This window comes from Scleropages formosus, chromosome 11 (genome assembly GCF_900964775.1).
Source record: "Scleropages formosus chromosome 11, fSclFor1.1, whole genome shotgun sequence".
In the NCBI taxonomy this organism is placed as follows: Eukaryota; Metazoa; Chordata; class Actinopteri; order Osteoglossiformes; family Osteoglossidae; genus Scleropages; species Scleropages formosus.
In genome coordinates this window covers 23200714-23220190 of record NC_041816.1, presented here as the reverse complement: position 1 = coordinate 23220190, position 19477 = coordinate 23200714, and the positions used below count along the sequence as shown (strand labels likewise).

At 47.0% G+C, this 19477-nt stretch overlaps 1 protein-coding gene across 8 annotated transcripts in view; it reads left to right on the top strand.

Moving 5' to 3' along the window:
* LOC108941080 (diacylglycerol kinase zeta-like) overlaps window positions 1–19477 on the top strand; it is a 131077-nt gene that overhangs the window by 85850 nt on the left and 25750 nt on the right. For all 8 annotated transcript variants that reach the window (XM_018763541.2, XM_029256273.1, XM_018763538.2 and 5 more), the window contains 7 exons: window positions 819–1018; window positions 2369–2469; window positions 6984–7063; window positions 11703–11760; window positions 12786–12826; window positions 13493–13686; window positions 18501–18596. In XM_018763541.2, the coding sequence (XP_018619057.2) occupies window positions 819–1018; window positions 2369–2469; window positions 6984–7063; window positions 11703–11760; window positions 12786–12826; window positions 13493–13686; window positions 18501–18596 (770 nt within the window). The remainder of the gene's footprint in view (window positions 1–818; window positions 1019–2368; window positions 2470–6983; window positions 7064–11702; window positions 11761–12785; window positions 12827–13492; window positions 13687–18500; window positions 18597–19477) is intronic.

Genomic DNA, 19477 nt, shown 5'->3' with positions numbered 1-19477 from the left:
ACTCCAGGCGAATTCGCTCAGTGTAGCTTGTGCTGCTCTGACTGCACATATGGAAAATCTGTGCATTGCATATTGCAAATATGTAATTAAACCCAAACAGGTTAAAAACCTCATATCCAATTGGGTGTTACTGCACTGTATTGTATACAAAGAATGATTAAAAATTGAAACATTAGAATGATCAAAAGATCAGTGCACCGGTACCATCAGACCATCAGAACCTGATCACTCCCAACACACCCAGAGAGCACCTGCACTCCTCCACCTCTGGCCACTTAATGGTCCCAGTCACAAGGTTTCCAAAATTGAAGGCCCAAAGTTTCTCTGTTTTGCCTTCAATGTGGTGGCTTGAGCTCCCTCTGTCTCTCAGAACTGCTGAGTCCAGCATTCAAGAAGGTCTCAAAATGTACTGTACCTTGTTCAGGCACACTTGTCTTGATCTCCTAACAGCTCTGTGAGTCTGCATCACGCTATCTGTCACGATCACCTTTCCATTTCCCGTCAGACTCGGTTCTGTATGCGGCGTGCACCGACAAAAGGGTGGTACTGCACAAACCAGCTTTGCTTCGACAGTCATGTCTCTTGGCCTTTCATCCGCTGCTGTAGTGCGCTTTTATTTCCTCTGAGCTCTGTGTCGATTTGGAGAAAAGCACGTGCCAAATGAATAAATGTAAATGTAAAAAGTCAGATTGCAGGATTCTTTTTGTGTATGTTTATTTTAATTTTTTTTTTTTTTTTTTAAATAAGGACTCCGGTGCTCACAAGACCACCTTAATAGATTTTCAGAGTTCAGACGCCCCCCCTCCCTTCCCCTGCAGGCGGCACTCCAAGTTGGGGGTCATGGCGAGAGGCTCCACCAGTGCCGGGAGGTGACGCTCACCACCTACAAGTCCATCCCCATGCAGGTGGACGGAGAACCCTGCCGGCTGGCCCCCTCCATCATCCGCATCTCCCTGAGGAACCAGGCCAACATGGTGCAGAAGACCAAGAGGAGGACCTCCGTGCCCTTGCTCAACGAGTGCGTGTTCCTTTAGGCTTCTTTGCCGACATCCTGCTTCTTACTCCGCTGACACCCAGAGATCTCTCACACACACGCGCACACACACACATTGCTCATGCACATGGTACAAAGAAGCCCCCTCCTGGGCCTCTTCCGGTGCCGCTGTTTGATAGCAGCCATTAGTGTGTCATTAGCGTGTCCTAATTTTCTGGGCACCGATCATCAGCAAGCGTCATTCCCACATGGCATTGCGACGTTACCTTCTCTCAGAAATACAGAGATTTGTAACACGGTGCTGAAGATGTCATTTTTACTGCCTTGCTGAATAACAAGGTGAAATAATGATAAGGTTATCAGGGCAAAAGTCAATTACAGGAAATGTCAGGGAATGAATGAACCAAAACACTGCGTCATTATCTGTGAGTGAAGCACAAGTAATTATAATTCTAATTTTTTTTTTTTTGTTTGTTTGTTTTTTTTTATATGGCTTGCTCAGCGGACCGGGCCATTCACTCCGATTTGGAGAGGAAATGAATGATTTGGCTGCAGTGTATTAATTACTGTCCCTTTTACTCTGTTACTGCACAATGTGACATTATTTGGATGAGAACTAGGGGAAGGATTCGGTTATCGTTTGGGAATTGTCGGCACGATTGCTTAGCTAAATGGGAGGACACGTTGTCATCGCTCGCTTTATGGTTCAAGTGCTGGATCGGTGAGCCCGGCCGACGCACATTGTTATTTTTTTCTGGCCTCGGAACACAGAGGACTGACAAGAGCCAGCCTGCAGACACGGGGCAATCTGCACTTTCCTCGTCTTCGGAATCGCGGTGGCGCGGCCGAACTACACCTTTGTTTCCTTTTCCGCTTTCACTGATGTGTTTCTCCTCTGAGCTCCGGGTCCTCCGTTAAAGGGCGGAATTGATGAAACTCGGAAACAAATTGAATCAGTTCGATACTCATTTCTTCATATGACAGATTGGAGGCCTTGTTTGTTTCCTTCTGCTCGGATCAAATATCAAGATCATTTTGAGAAAGCGGCGTGAAGTTTCGGGGGGAATGTACTGCTTTCGAAAGCAGCAGTTTTTTTTTTTTTTTCCTTTTTCTCTCCTCCTTTCATTACGTCCATTTACCTGGTAGGACTTCAGCCTATACTGTTCTCTCAGAGTTGTGCTTTTGCCATCAGTTGTGCGTTCGCTTTCCCTCATGGCTATAGTTCTTCAATATGCCAAATTGAGTCGTAGTGGAGAAGCTCTCCGCTGTGAGACCTCAGAGTTGTTTAGATGGAGCAACAGGTCAAACTCTTGCCTCTCTATGTTGCCTCTGCACCTGATGCATTTTTGTGACTCTTCCTACCTCCCCCTGCAGCCAGCACCCGGTACCCGAGCAGCTCCAAATCTGCGTCAGCCGCATCAGCATGCGTGACTATGAGGCTTTGCATTACGACAAGGAGAAGCTGAAGGAGGCCGGTAAGTGATCTTCCACGACTCCCCCAGCACACCACACTCAGACCATCAACGCTGCCCCACACCCGGTCCACATGCATGTCCAGCATCCGGTGAAGATCAAACGGAGCCATGCAGCAGATCTTTACATCTTGAGTCTGGTGGGCTAAAGGTGTCGGATTTCAGCTATAGTTCTATATGTCGCATTATAATGTACGGTATGCCGGGTCCTCGTGTTACAAATGTTCGAGTTAAAAATCTTCGAAGATATAAACATCTCCCATATACTGGCTCACTCCCCCAATTTTTACCTTAACCGCTTGTCCGAGTCAGGGTTCTTTCAGTTTGCAGCCCTGGAAACACAGTGTGCTGGGGTAGTTACAGTACGCGCTGGACAGGGTGTTTGTTCGTTGCAGGTCTGTTTATTTAATTGTTGGATTTTTTTTCCACTGGTCTAATTTCAGAAATGTGCTTGTGTGGGATAAGATTAATTGCACTCAAGGCCACAGTGCTTATTGCGCATATCTGGTGCGAGGAACAAGATGAAGAACGTTGCACGTGCTTATAGATAAATCAGTCAGCAGGTAGCATTAATTTGGGACTTGCGGGGACAACGTATTCTTATTTTCAGCCATTTAACAATAAAATACGTTAAAATTTTAACGTGGCATGAAGTAGATTTTTTTTTTTATTATTATTATAGCTGTATCTGGGACTTTTACAGAACCAGAAAATAAATCAAGTGAATAAATCAAAGTGTGTCTCCAATACTGTTCATTTATTTATTGTATAGATAGTAAAGCAAAGGGCAGCTTGTCCACGGTGTTCGCTGTCTCACACGCTGTGTTTTAATGACTTGCGGTAGAATGTGAATTCTTTTTAGGTTTTATGGTTCCTACCATGTGAATAAGCCAAGGTATGTCTGTAGTAAGTTTTTAGTGATTATGACATTGTGGTTGGATTTGCAAAATGAGTTGCAAAGTTCCACTTCTGATGACTTCCGGTCCCAGTTTTGTTCGCAAATTGTGGAGCCAAGTGCACATGTGTTGTTCTGCACATGATTTACTGGGAGCCCCACTAAATGTTCTAATGAATTTGCATTGACATGTATTCATTTAGCAGACGCTTTTCTCCGAGGCGACTTACATCTCATAGAAAATACAATGCGTTCATTACGTTAGCAGGAAGAGACACTTAGATGCCGACGTGTGATTCTAAAGTAGTCCGTTTGTCTCTTTCCACCGTACGAACCAATTTTCATCACGCCAGTAGACGCGTAAAACTTTATCCGAATATCGGCAATTCCCGATCAGATGCACTGAGGAATGCGACACCTGAATTTCCTCTACGGTCAGGTGATCTTCTCTGACACACGGATTTCCCAGCGATGGTTCATGGCTAGCGACACCCCCCCAAAAGCTTTTGTGAAAAGGGGTGTGGCTGGAAAAAATCTCTAATTTAGTCCTAGCAAGGACACTCCTGCGCCAACAGTAAACTCACCGCTTCTCGTCTTTGGCAGAAGGCTGAGTTTAGCACGAAGGAGCCGGCAGGCTGCCGTTGGCCCCACATCAGGCACGCGAGGCGCTAATGAAGCCCCCGCTCTGCGCTGCCACTAATTGATGCCCCGGGCCCCAGACCCTCCAATGCACGTCACGGCTCTCTGTCACACCGCATCTCTGCCAGGGCAGCCGGGCAATTACCTCTGCAAACCAGCCGGACCTCCCCCCTTCTCAAATGTGCCGCAACGTCTGACTGGAAATATAAACGCGCCGGCAAACTTTCCTCTTCGGCTTTTCGGACACTTTGCTCTCTCCTTCAGGAGCCACGTGACGTTCGTTTGTTTGCATTGCGCCTGCAAGTACCAAGCTGAGCGTTCGCTTGGTTCCGAATTCCGAGGCTCGATGCCCTCAGCATGCGGACTAATTAGGAAGAACTCCACCAAAAACAAAAACTAATTGATGCAACTTAATGCAAGGGATGTTGCGTAACGGAGTCATCAGACGAGACGGTTTTGTTTGACTGCAGGAAAGCTTTTGAATTAGTATAATTCACACAGTCACTTTGAGGCACTAATCATATCACCTCGGTGATAATTGCTGGCTGAGGTTATGTTTAATGATGTTGAATTCGGATTTTTGTCGGAAGAGTTTGAGAAATAACAAGCGGGAGGCATAAAGTCAGCGCTCTCTCGCGGTGCAAATCTCGGAAAACGGCTCCGCTGTGATTTAATGGCTCGGGTTGCGGGCCGCGGCTCGACGCTAGATGTCAGTGCAAGCAGAGCTGGGAGGGTCCCTCGCTATGCGCCTCGTGCAAACAGAAATCTCAGTGCTGACAAAAAGGCTTCGTTTCAGACCGCTGCTGTCCTACATGCATTGTGTATGCGTACGTCCATTGATTCTTTATCGATAACTGCGCATCCAGGTCAAGCTCACGTTGGTCCGGAGTCTATCCTGGAAGCATAGGGCTAGCGGTAGGGGACACTAATAAACTCACTCGCACGTGTGCACTATTGTTAACATAGTCACCAAACCACTTGACGCATAGTTCTTGGACTGTGGGAGGAAACCAGAGCGCCGGAAGGAACCTCGCTCAGACACAAGCACACCGTGAGAACTGCACATGGAGTGAGCCGGATTTGAACCCGCATCCGAACCCACGTCCAGACCCTCGGCCCAGGTGCCCCGCTGTGCCGCCCGCGTGAAATATATAATCGCCGAAATCACCGACCCCCCCCTTAACTGAGAGTGTAAGCAGCAGCTGTCACATGTGGTTACAGTGTATCTGATAAAGAAAGCAGCTGGGTGCGAGTGTAAAGATGGCCAATTTGGCATCTGACGTGGGGTAACGCACATCTTTAGAGTGGTTATCAATGAATTGTTCATCGAGCGCTGCACCCTCCGCTGCTCAAATGTGCCTCCTGTTGAAAGACGATCCTCCTCTCTGCACCCCACCGGAGCAGGTTAGAGTTTGAGCGGAACGCTGTCCGTCAAGCGTGTGCGGAAGCTGCCGATGGGTAGCCGTGCACCTGCCTGTTAACCGCTCACAGAGGTACGAACGTATATGTGAAATGAAACCGAGATGCGGATGGTACGGACGGTACGGATCGCGTCGAGCCGCTTATCGAAAGCCCGTGCAAACCATTGAGCTGCCTGTTGAATGGCTTTGCGAAGCTCGGATCGTCATTCATTTCCCTTACGCACGCCTCTGTAAGGCACGGGTAGCCATGCCAACTGCACGGCAGATGCCTGCTGAAAGCGCGTGTGGGCACGCCAGCTGCCTGTCAGGCGCCCACGTAAAGCTTAGAGAGTCATGTAGCCGCCCGCCTAAAGCTCAGATAGTCGTTCCGCCACCTGTTGAACGCCATTATGAAGCCGAGCGGCCGTTCGGCTGCGACGCGGGGCCGAGCGGGTGCCTGTGGGACACCTACACGAGGCTTAGGTAGCCGTGCGGCTGTTGTGACACAACAGCCGAGGAAAAGAAAGAAAAGAGATCGGTTGAATTACACTAGAAGCCGTCGGTTCTGCCGTCGCTAGGCAACAATGCACCGCTCTATTAGGAGCGCCGCCAGGTCTCCGCAGGGGAAGTTTGGAGACGTCCTTCAGATGGGAATTTTGGCTCCCTGGCGATGGTGCCAACGTGCGCACTCTTTCACGCACCCGGCAGTGTGTTTAAACACGTCTCTTTTCCACAACATCTGATCACGTTAGTTTCGCTGTGACGGCGCCGGGACTCTTTACATTGCGGCGTCAATAGGGCCGATCCCGAAAGCCTTTTGGGTCGTCCCAGAGCGCGGCGTGAGAGCGGCAGTCAGCCACGGGCGCCTGTTCTGAAAATAACAGTCAGCTCCTCCGTCCGAGACGGTGTTCTTTTAGCGTGTATTAGAATAAGTGTTGTATGCATCAGTGCATTTATTAGATATGTTTTTTTTTTTTGCTTTTTTAATTATGTATGCATTCACCTTGCTCTTTAATAATTCTGCTCTTACCTACTTTTGCTGCTGACTCAAGGCAATTTGGCAATGTTTTTAAAGTAGGACAATCTGCCCAGACCCAGCTTATATTTATTTATTTAGCAGACACGTCTGTCCAAAGCAACTTCCAGTGAACTCTGTGCAGTGTTATGAGCCCACACACCTTATTCACCACGGTGACTTACACTGCTAGATACACTGCTAACAATGGGTCACTCATCCATACATCAGTGGGACACACACACACTCTCTGTCACTCACACACTATGGATGAACCTGAACAGCATGTCTTTGGAGTGTGGGAGGAAACCAGAGCACGCAAATACTTACACTGCTAGATACACTACTTACACTGGATCACTCATCCATACATCAGTGGAACACACTCTCTCTGTCACTCACGCACTACGGCTGAACCTGAACTGAACAGCATGTCTTTGGACTGTGGGAGGAAATAGGAGCACCCAGATGTGATTTTACTGAAGTTGCAGAGTTACCACAGCTGCTTTGTAGTTTCATCTTCAGGACATCTTTCCTAATACATGCATGTTCTGCCTTACCCCACCAGCGATCCCACTGGGCCACATCGTTGTCCCGGGAGACAGCGACCTGGAGACGTGCCGATCTCACATCGAGAGGCTACAAGAGGTGAGCGCCGAGGGGAGAGGGGTGAGGGTCCGAGGGGAGCGACGAGGGGGATTACTTAAGGGAGGATGAAACAGAATAAATAAGAGAATGTGAAGAGCAGCCTGGCTGTGATAGGAAGGAGGAAAGACGGAAGGGATGGCTGCACCGATTCAGCTGCATCGCTGGTCCGGCACATTGTGGCCCTGCAGGTCTTGAGGGCTGTGCCCCCCCCCTCCATCGTCCCACTGCAAGCCCTGTTTGGTGCAGCCACAGACAATAATGAGCTGGGAAATCATTCTTCTTGTCGGAGCATCACGGGAAACCCTGTCTAGATATTCGAATGATTGAAAAAGTATCGATACACCAAGGGGAAACTCAGTCTAGATATCAAAATGATGAGGCAGTCTCTTTAACCACGAAGCATTACTGCAAAGCATTTAGCCCACAACGGTTTTGGGTATTGAATTCCTTTCTGCGTATTTTTCCCTCGCATGCAAAATCTTAAACTTTGAAGTGCAACACATTATTATTTTACTGTGTGCAGCATGATCAGAAGAGGGTGAATGCAGGCAGGAGCTGAAGCACCACGTCTTTCTCCATAAGATCCTGCCCTCCTCCGCACTCCCTCGTGCATCTCCTCTTTGACATCCCTCAGCCTGGCAAAGCTCTCGGTCTACCCAGCCCTGAATTATTGATACATTGCTTAGCAGCCGCAGTTTTTGGAGCCTGTGGCTCCATTACGGTCCATTTGTACGCCTAAGTTCCCAGAAAGTGTTTTTCTGCTCGTTCCTCTGTGGTCGCGGGTCTGTGTTTGCGTGGGGAGCACGATTGTTTGGACAAAAGTCTCGGCTAAAAAGTGAAATAATAATCTTAACAATTGAAAGGCTGTAGAAAAATGTCTTTACATGTAGAAGAATAAATAAAAAATGAATAGAGCAAATTGCAGTAATGGTGGTAAAGCCGTGAAATAGTGAATAATGTGATGGAACCTCAGTACAGACCCTAATACATAGTTGGTAATGCAATCCAGTTGAAAGAAGGGTCCATGGTACAACGTAGGCCAGAGCCTCTGGGGGAGTGCAGAGGGGGTTGAAGCCTTGATTCAGGCTGCTGAGAACCTCAAGGGATGTTGGCCAAGAAGAGGATGCCAGTGGGATGATCCTCACTATGTGGTGGGGCTTCACAAGTCATGTCCTTGAGTCCTTGGCTGAAGGGAGGTACCTCTCAGAAGAGATGGAAGAAGTGGAATAATGTCCTAACGGGCACATTTAACTCTTGCTCAGCTCAGTAAATGTTCGCAGATGTATTTGATCACGATTTTGCTGACCTCTATTTTATTTTATGATGATCTACAGTATAACACATTGATAAAGTCATGTTTTGGAAGAGGTTCACAGCAGTTCAGTGGTTCCCAAGTTCATGACTGCGACCCAAATAGGGGTTGAGGGGGGTGTTCCTGAGGGTTGTGGTGTGAGTTTAATTTAAAAAAAAAAAAAAAAAAAGGAAAACTACAGCATTACGTGGGGATTACTTTACTGGCGCAGTTTGAAGGATTATTTAAATAGAGATTGAAATGCAATAGTTGTGGATAATAGATCATTAATATGCACTAATGTTTGAGTTTGTTCGTGTCCAATGCTCATACATCAGGCTGATCAACGAGGACCCTGTTGTTAAGTAACGCTTTTATTTGAACACAATTTTATAGAGGGAGTTGTAATTTTACCGTTTTCAGCTTGATTTTCAAATGCACCGTTAAATGTTCTTATTAAATGGAAACATTTTTGATCATTCAGAACTGGTCCAGGTGAGAGTTATCATACACGGAGCTCTTATCATATACTGAGCCGACGACTTTATTATATTCTGCTGCCGAAATTTCTTCTGAATTATTCGATGTATCAATTATTGGTCACTGGGGTCACCACCGAAAAAACGTTTGGAGCCACTGAAAAAGATCAACCCAGAACATGGTTTTCATTTAATGTCATTCTCTTAGCTGAATTGCTTCCCACCGTCGCCAAGGCAACGTGGTCAGTAACAGTAGGAACTTTAACATTTTATGAATACATATCTTCACTTTCTACAATGAAACTTCCAGTGTTATGCTATTTAAAGTGATTTCCCCCGTTTATACAGCAGGGTAATTTTTACTGGGACAATTCAGGGTATCGGGGTAAGTGCTTTACTCAAAGGGGGAGGGGGGGTTGGTAACGCATTGGCGCAGTGGGTTTGGCTGGGTCCCGCCTCCTGCTTGGGGTGCCTTGAAATGGACTGGTGTCCCATCCTGGGTGTATCCCCTCCCCCTCCAGCCTTATGCCCTGTGTTACTGGGATAGGCTCCAGCTCCCCGTGACCCTGTATAGGACAAGCGGTTTCAGACCGTGTGTGCTTTATTCAAGGAAAAGTACAGCAGGAATAGGGAATCCTTTGGTAATTCGATTCCAAAGGTATCAGTTCAGACCACTACACCACATACTGGCTCTAATAATTCTCCATATTTTAGCCCAATGGTTTCCAGCTGTGCTCCTCATATTAATGCATGTGCTTGTTTTTGCTGCAGCTTGCGATTCATTTTAGCTCTTAATTCTAGTTTATAAAGCTGTTGATGGAACACACGGTATAACGCAAAGTTAAGCGCAATGTCAAATAAACTTCAAAAAGTTTCATCCGTCCTCTTTAAAATACAATCTCTTAATATGTTTGGTTCAAAATGTTTTGTGCCGTCAGACTGATTGCGTGACCAATAAATAAGAATTCAGGTGCAACAAAAAGCAACGTATTCAGGGGTGCATAAGGACAAGGGTTGAGAACCGCTGGTCTATTGATACTTTCACCATTTCTGTACGTATCTTCCAACATGACTTAGTGGAAACCAAGCTCAGTAATGTTGGCTTGTCTAGGAAAAACAAGCACTGAATCCTCTATATCCAAATTTACACTTACTAGCTAGGTTACCAGTGTAATATTTTACATTTGTTTAGCTGATGCTTTTTTCCATAGCAACTTACAGCGTTAAGCCACTTACACTGATTCACCCATTTATGTAGCTGACTAATTTTACTGTATTTACTGAGATCAAGGGTACTGCAGCAGCGTGACTCGAAATTGGGTCCTTTAGCCTGTAACCTGTACGCCACCTGCTGTGTAACCTTAATCGCGCTAAGAAACACCGAGGCTTGTATGTTTGTAAATCAGTTCATTTTTGTTCAACAGCATGACGTTACCAAGTGCCGCAGGCAATATACAAAAAAAAAAAAAAAAGAAATCAAGAGCTACCCAGCTTGACTAATTTACTTGCATTTGTCTCTTGAAATTATACAGAAAACCCATGACTGCAGTAAAAAGTAGGATTGTTAGGGCACCTTTGGGAAATCTCCGTTGCATAGGTTGTCTTTATGAAGAACACATAAATTCCCATGTTTTTCGCTGGATCATCTACAGAGGAACTTTTTTTTTTTTAAGCTTCCTGGGACTGAGAGAGAAATTCACACGCGCACGTTGTCGGAAGCCGCTTTGTCCCAAGCGGGGTCGCGGCAAGCTGGAGCCTAACCCAGCAACATGGGGCATAAGGCTAGAGGGGGAGGGGACACACCCAGGACGGGACGCCAGTCCGTCACAAGGCAGCCCAAGCAGGACTCGAACCCCAGACCCAACGGAAAGCAAGACCCAGCCAAACCCGCTGCGCCGCTGCACCCCTGCAAAAGAGAAGTTCTCTTTTTTTTCTTCTTTTTTCTTCTTCTGTTCAGGAAATCATTAAAAGTCTTTCTGACCATGGAAGCACCCAACTGCGAACACTGCTTATTGTAGGCAGTATGGAAAAGTAACCGCCTTTTACAAATGTATTTTTGGTTCCAGTCCTCTGAGAATCTGAGAATTTCACATTTGTACTGTCGAACCCAATAAAATCAGATTTAAAAGTTGCAGATTTTCCAAGTTGTGGGCGACATGGTGGCACGGTGAGTAACGCTGCTGTCTCATGGCTCCTGGGTGGTGTGAGGTGATGTGGGTTCGATCCCTGCTCAGTGCGTGTGTGGAGTTTGCATGTTCTCCCCGTCTCTGGGTGGGTTTCCTCCGGGTGCTCTGGTTTCCTCCCACAGTCCAAAGACATGCTGTTCAGGTTCCCCCATAATGTGTGAGTGACGGAGAGTGTGTGTGTGTTCCACTGATGTATGGATGAGTGACCCAGTGTAAGTAGTGTATCTAGCAATGTAAGTCTTTGGGTGCTCTGGTTTCCTCCCACACTCCAAACACATGCTCTTCAGGTTCTCCCACAGTGTGTGAGTGACAGAGAGAGAGTGTGTGTGTGTGTGTGTGTGTGTGTGTGTGTGTGTGTGTGTGTGTGTTCGTTCCACTGATGTATGGATGAGTGACCCAGTGTAAGTAGTGTATCTAGCAGTGTAAGTCACCGCGCTGAATAAGGTGTGTGGGCTGAAAATACTACAGAGAGCTCATTGGAAGTTGCTTTGGGGAAAAGCATCTGCTAAATAAATAAGTGAAAATTATGACATGTTGTACAAGTGTGGACACAGCCAAGGATTTTACCCTTAAAGTATGTTTTGTGCGGTAAATCACTCTCTCATCCTCAGTGACCAAGGGCGAGAGGGATGGTAGGGATGGTCTCCCAGAGAGCTCACCTCCTTTTTCTGGTTTCTTTCTAGGAGGGGGACAAGTCAGAGTGTTCACAGAAGCTTTCCCCAAAATGGTGCTTCTTGGACTGTGAGTACAAGTCGTCCCGCGAAGGAACAAATACTTGTTGAACTGGCATGCCGCTTGTTCTTCAGCAGGTTTCTCCAAGGCCCAGAATGCTCTTTAATGTCATCACATGTCAATGTTACTGTATGAGGACTAATTGATAGAAGAACTGCAGTAAGTCGGTGAGGTCTTTAGAGCTACAGGGCCCAGATTACGTTTATATCTACAAGGCTCGGTATTCCACTTACAGAAACAGATGACTGGCAGTAACTGGCGGCAAAGCTTTTTCTGTCGCGTTGCCATGGAAACGCTCTTGTTGGTGCTCGACTCCTGTTAGCCGTTCTTGCTCAGCTGCCTTGTCTGGGACCGGGACGAAGCTGTCTTTGCAGTCCAGCTGGTCATCCTGACTGCTGCAGACTTACTAATTGAATCCCAGAGCTGCGGTGAGTTGGGCTAATAGGAGGAGCTCACTAACCATGACGGAATAAAGGCCGCAGATAAAGGAGCTCTCTCACCGTGAGTCCCCCGGGTCAGCATTCGCGGTGGTTGTTAGTGTTGGAAATGTCACCTGCTAGATGACATCCGCCCCCCAACATTGTACAGAGACCACCACCACAGCACATTTTTTCTGTTATATTCTCTAGATTCGCTGGGTCACTGTCTTTGGTTATCCTAATATGTATGTATCACTGCGGCCTCATTATATAGGGTCTGTGTTATTGTTATTGTGGTCTATATTATTAATATTATTGTATTATTGTATCTGTTGAACAGTTATTAATAATAACATCACAAAAATGTCAAAGTGGTCTTAATTCCTTTATAGCCCCATTCTCCATTTAAGCTTTTTCCTCATTGTTACATCACATAACGTCCAATGGTGTCAAACAGGATATTGAATTTCACGTCCGACATCAACCCCGTAATACAGCGCAACATGCCATTTAGTCTGTGTGCTACAGTTTATATGTAGTCGTGTTATTGCTCCTTTCTGTGGTCATGAGTCGAAATATTCCGATCACTCAAAAGTTTTAATTTTCTATTTGCAGGCACAACAGCGGATCGATTTTACAGGATAGACCGAGCACAGGTAAAGCAATATTTCATCATAACGTGTCGCGTAAGGCGGACTCATGCAATCGCCCGGGTCATTTCAAATGTGGGAAGCGAGAGGCGTACAGGTTAGAGGCACTGCCTTTGCACTCAAAGGACCAAGGTTCAAATCCCACCTTCTGCTGTAGTGCCCTTGACTCAAGGGCAAGGTACTCACCCTGAATTGCTTCGCTAAGAATTACCCGGCTGCGTAAATGGGTGAATAATTGTAAGCTTCTTTGGAGAACAGCGTGGAAGAAATGCGGCCTTATGGATTTGTACACTCGAGGTTGCGGTGACATTTGAGCGAAAATGTTAGGACGGCGAAAGGGTTCGATGTCACGGCAGCCCCGCTCGCGGTGCGAAGGTTCCTCTTGACCGCCTGCAGTGCGACACACTGATCTTACCCTTCGCTGTATCGCAGCGTTATATGAACCGTTTCCGGTGCGGCTCCGCCACTTGACCGCTCGCGCTGTGACCGTTTCACCCGATTTACCGCTTTAAAACTTGGAAGTTGGAGAGTTTTAAAGTATAACCGCGGTGATGACATTTCCTCGGCTCAGACCGACGGCACGTTTCGTTGCTGCGTCGGCCCTAAGTGGCACCGCTAAGTGCGTGCGGTTGCGAAAAGGTCACGTGAGGTCTCCCTGTCCATGTGCCGCAGGAGCATTTGAACTATGTGTCGGAGATCTCTCAAGACAAGCTCTTCATCCTGGACCCAGAGCTGGTTGTCAGAGAGACCGTGAGCACGTCTCCCGGGGTGCCTGAGCTGCTCGATTCCACTGAAGATCCTCCAGATGGATGCAGCCAATTCACCTTCCCAGCATCCTCGTCTCCATCGGACTCTCTGTCCACCAGGTAAGGACGGCTGAAATGCTTTTTTTTTTTTTTTTTTTTTTTTTTTGCCTTCAAGGCAGTGCAGATTTAATCCTTTTTAAATGAATGCTCAAATATTAGCTACGGTCTGGAAATTTGCATACAGACTGGAAAAACATGCAGAGCTGTACTTTATTATTCAGAACTATGTATGTGCAGTTTTCTCCTGGAATATGCCAGATAACTTTAACTTTTTTTTTTCCCCCCCCCTTTTTTCAGCCCAAATGCATTAAGTGCACGAGGGTAATAAATTAATTCACTGTGTCACTCTTTTGCAATTAAATTTTTGGCATTTCCCATTATTCGGCATTAAGATAGTATCGAGCGCTGATGTGAAAAAACAAAGAGCGGTAAAGTCTTTTGTAAGAGGGGAAATTTAAATGCAGGCGTATATTTCACACATGCATTTGGTGGCGTAGGCGTCGCAGGTACAGTTCCTCAAGACAGCGCTGTAAGATGCTGGAGGACAGGAAACACACAACTCACCCTGTATAAAGAGTCACTTCTGCAGACTTTTCACATGTAGTTTTGCATCTTATATTTATTTATTTAGCTGACATGTCTCCATAGTGACTTACAACGTTAGCCGCATACAGTGATTTACCCATTTATACATCAGCGTTATTTTCACTGGAGCAATTCAAGGTAAGTACCTTGCTCATGCCTATTACAGCTGGAGGTGGAATTTGAACCTGGGGCATCTGGGAGCAAGGTGGCAGCTGTAACCGGGTCACCACCTCCTGCCCCTAAATCTATGTTCCTTCGTCTCATTTTATGGAATTTTTGTTTGTTTTTTCGTTTCCTGATCACGTGATCAAGGTAAACCTACAGTAGCCCTGTCCCACACCAGCAAAATGGAAAAAAAAAAATGTATATTAAAATCTCTTCAAACAATTAAATACCTACACAGACTGATAGGAGGGACACGGAAATGTTTATATTTAACCATATATGATTGATTTTTCTCCCCCGATAAATGCTGTCAGTTTGTCCGGCATAAATTACACATTGATGGAGATTAAAATATTTTTGTTTGACAGTTTATGTTGGTAAGATTCATGCTGATCTCCGTGTAACTCCAGCGGTATAAACCTTGGATTGGAATTACATTTATTCATTTAGCTGATGCTTTTCTTCAGAGACTTACTATTTTAGGCTTCTTTCAGCTCTTTACCCATTTGTACAGCTGGGTACTTTTACTGGAGCAGTGTAGGGTAAGTACCTTTCTCAAGGGTACTACAACAGTAGGTGGGATTCAAACCTGTGACCTTCAGATCCAAAGGCTGGAGGTCCAACCTTCCCACTACCAGCTTGTTTTTAAATAGGAAGCTTATAAATCAAAGCAGTTCCCCTGAGTTGTGTGGCAGGTTGCGCAAAAAACGTGATGGCACAGTGGTGCAGCAGGTTTCCCGGGTCCTGCTCTCCGGTGGGTCTGAGGTGCGAGTCCCACTTGGGGTGGGATGTAATAATTTTTTAAGCTCAGTAAGTTCAGTAAAAATCATCCCACGATTTACCAAATTTATCTGTTTTTGAAAACGGTGCAGATATCAATTTTGTTAGCTTGTCAAGCTTGTTTCCCATTATTTTAATTGGTCAAGAATGGCTTAAAATCGGGGGGCGCGGTGGTGCAGTGGGTTGGACCGGGTCCTGCTCTCCGGTGGGTCTGGGTTTCGATTCCCGCTTGGGGTGCCTTGCGATGGACTGGCGTCCCATCCTGGGTGTGTCCCCTCCCCCTCCGGCCTTGCATCCTGTGCTCCCGGGTTAGGCTCCGGCTCCCCGCGACCCTGCATGGGACAAGCGGCTTCAGATGATGTGTGTGTGTGTGTGTGTGTGTGTGTGTGTGTGCATTGATTGGTAACCTGTCCTTCAAAAATGGATCACTATTGTAACTGTCCACCTTGTTGCTACGTTTGCCATCTGAGATCTGCCATATACACTTGGCCTGCGCCCATTTGGGTGTCACCTTTGAGAAGGGACCAGCAATCACCGCAGTCTAAATTCTATGCTTATTAAGTTGCTTAAATGGTTGTTAATGAGTCCAGGTTGTTGATGAGTCCTGAGCTCCTCAAGACTGCGCAGACTGGTCTCCACTGGCGCTAGTTTGCGTCACGGGGCCTCTGCAGGTCCAACGCGGTCATCCAGCCAGAACAGCCCAGGCTGACAGCGCGAAGGTTCACTCCGGCTTTGTGCTCCAAGTACAATTAACATGAGAAATATTCCACAGATCTGGGAAGCAGCTGTTTCTGCACAGGATCCTCTTTCAGAACTTTAGACCTGCAAGTCTAATGAGACGACCTGCGAACTACAGCTTTAATGACCAGTCCACCTATAAAGTCCCAGGATCCAAGGCTGGCCTGCGGGAGGCACCCCCCCCCACCACCACCCCGTGTACCTTGGTTTGAGGTTTCCTCATAATTGGCCTGGAGTGAGTCCTTCTTCACTGCTGTTGCCCTCCATGCTGCGGCGTTTGAGGTCCCTGAGATACCTTCAACAACACCCTTTTATTTGCTGTAAACATATCTGACCATAACGTTCTGTGTATTCTTTCCACCAGCTGCCTCATATGTTACTGACCGTTTATTGACCGTTTATTTCATCACTAAACCAGGACGTTCGAGTGACCGTTTTTTGTAGAATTATTTCCTATACTGGTCCTAGCTGAGCTTTTGATCACCTCCTGACATCATTTTTCCCTTCGGTCCTCGGAAGGACTATGAAGTTGGCCATTTTGATCATTATATTTGTTGACAACGGCTTGTAAAATGACTTTGGGATTTTGGTTTCCAACCTGGAGCCGCAGACGTGTACGAACAGCCTGAGCAGAAGTCGGACCGCAGGCTGGATATGGAACGTCTGTCCCTCGATAAACATCTAAATAAAACTGGTGTTATTCCCTCTGATCTCCTGATGGGGGGGTACAACTTCTGATGCCTTCAGAGCTCCATTATACCTGCCACTGGTGCGTTTCCTCACGCTATGGAACGTCGGAGGAATTCCTGACCAGATGAGATGTTGCGTCCGTTCTGTGGACTTTTTATTTTAACCTCACTGTACTACGGTGGGGGGCGGCTGATGGCGTTGTGGTTGGGGCGGCTGCCCTTGGCTCCGAGGGTTACCGGTTCAATCCCCGCCTCTAGCTGTAGCGCCGTTGAGCAAGATACTTAAGCCCTACAATTGCTCTGGTACCTTCACCCGGCTGTGTGCCTAGGTAGCTAGATGTGACCCTACGATGGACCGGCATCCCGTCCAGGCTGTTCCCCCCCACCCCCTCAGCATTGCGCCAAATGTCTCCGGGATGGGCTCCGGCTCACTGCGACCCCACTTGGGACAAGCAGTTATTTGGTTGTACGTTGGTTGGTTGTACCACAGTGCACCTCGGACACAGTACTACCTATCCGGGGTGCGCGGTATAAGCATAGTGGCAAAACGGGGGACCCGGGTCACACTTGGACGTGCTGCATTTTTCGTGTGTTACTAACAATTTGCTGTCATTGAAACGTTGTGATACCGGCAGCATTTTGGGGTATTTGAAATCATGTTGAACTGGGGTGATGGGGAAACTCGATGGACAGGATGGTGGGATTTCTGCTGTGTTACATGTGTTAGTTTTCTTGACTCTTTTGTCTATAGTGACTCACAGTGCTAAGCTCCCTATAATGATTGCACATTTACACAGCAGGGTAATTTTTACTGGAGTAATTCGGGGTAAATGCTTTGCTTAAGGGTACTACAGCAGTAGGTGGAATTCAAATCTGGGTCCTCTGGGACCGAAGGCAGCAGCTCTAACCACTACACCACCTGCTGATCTAATCCAGATATATAGGAGAGACACATGTTGAGGAGGGAGGTGCGGTTGCACAATGGCAAAAGACTTATATTTCACAGGCGTGATCACGGCACACTAAGCAGTTCCAAAAAGGTGTCCACATATTCCAGAATTCACCTGAATATTATGACACATATAAATAACATTTTTAAAATTTAACACTTGGCTTAACCACGTATTTTGTCGAAGCTTCTGGTGTGGACCGTAATAATGAAGTAGGTTATTGTTGAAATACAGAATACAATGAACACATTTCCTTGCCGAATATGTAAGAGTCCCATAACTTCCAAGAACGGAAACCGTAAGTCACCTTGAACAAAGGCGCCTCCTGAATAATGTTTAATATTAAAAATATTATGTGGAGAATGAATCAGATTTTCTTTTTTGTATCATCTTATATCAAGGAATGCAATAGATCTGTTTTTACTGGAGTGTTTCACATATGGGGGGGCGTGGTGGCGCAGCGGATTTGGCCAGGTCCTGCTTTCCGGTGGGTATGGGGTTCGAGTCCCGCTGGGGGTGCCTTGCGATGGACTGGTGTCCCGTCCTGGGTGTGTCCCCTCCCCCTCCGGCCTTACGCCCTGTGTTGCTGGGTAGGCTCTGGTTCCCCACGACCCCATGTGGGACAAGCGGTTCCGAAAATGTGTGTGTGTGTGTGTGTGTGTGTGTGTGTGTGTGTGTGTGTGTGTGTGTGTGTGTTTCACATATACGGAGTGTGTGTTACTGGTGCCACTGTTGGGAGAGATGGTCACAATGTTACTGGGGCTTCTTATCTGTAACGTCCATGCATTGAATGTGATGCCATGGACATGGATTTGGAAAATAATTAACCTAATGTGGTGGCTGTGTGGCTGCCTGCTGGGAAGGAGACTAAAATGTTCTCTCCAGGAGCCCCATGTCGGACCAGCACTGCACCACTCGCGTGGCACGCAGGCCCTCATTTCTGCGTTTGCTCTTCTCCTTTCTGCAGCTCCACACAGCGCAAGCGTATTTCCAGCGACAGCTCCGTCACCGAGGAGATGGCGGATGGCGACTCCCAGAAGGCCGCGAAACCGACCCTCGATCGGTGAGAGGCGCCCAAAACCACACGTGAACCCACAGGGTCATCTTTAAGTGGCTCTGTGTATTAAATCTTTCTGCTCTCAACGGGGGACCCCTTTCCCCTCGACCCCCCACCCCCGGCTTTGCACCAGGTGACTGATCCAGTATCTCGGTGTAGCGAAGGTATCCCAAATACAGCATTGTGTTTGTCCCCTGAGCACCGGTCGGTCACAGTCAACGGAGTGGGGTGTCATGGGTCCCTGCACCGCTCTTCAAGAGACAGCTTTAAAGCTGAATCGATCCTCATCGGTCATACGGTATCAAAAGTTATCCCTGTTAATGGCCGGTTTTAAATCGGATTATCTCCGAGCCCTTTTCTTCAGGGTTCTGTAGAGCCGTGACCCCTGTAAATCCCTCTTTATGTTCCGCGGGGGAATTGCCTTGATCTGGTTAACGCTCTCGTTATTTATTGTTATTACGGGCCGTTTCTTCCACTCTCCTTCCCTATACGTCAGACTCGTCGCACAGGTTATCGCAAACCTTGTTCGGATCCCAAGCGCGCGTTAAGAAGCATCGGTTGCGTGTTCTGCCTCCGCCGTGTGATCCCGATCGTTGCGGGAAACCGGGCTGTTCGGCAGTGAAGAACCGGGGTGGTTAAAGCGAGGGAACCGGAATGTTAATTTTAACGCGGTAAACAGGCTTTACATTTACATTACATTTACACGTCTTCGTTTAGCAGACGCTTTTCTCCAAAACGACGTACGTCTCATAGAAAATACAATGTGTTCATTACATTAGGAGAAAGAGAGACTTAGTTGCAGACGCGATTCCTAAATACAGTTAGTTTCTTTCCACCGTATGAACCAACGTTCATCACACGAGAGGCCGCATAAAACTTTATCAGAA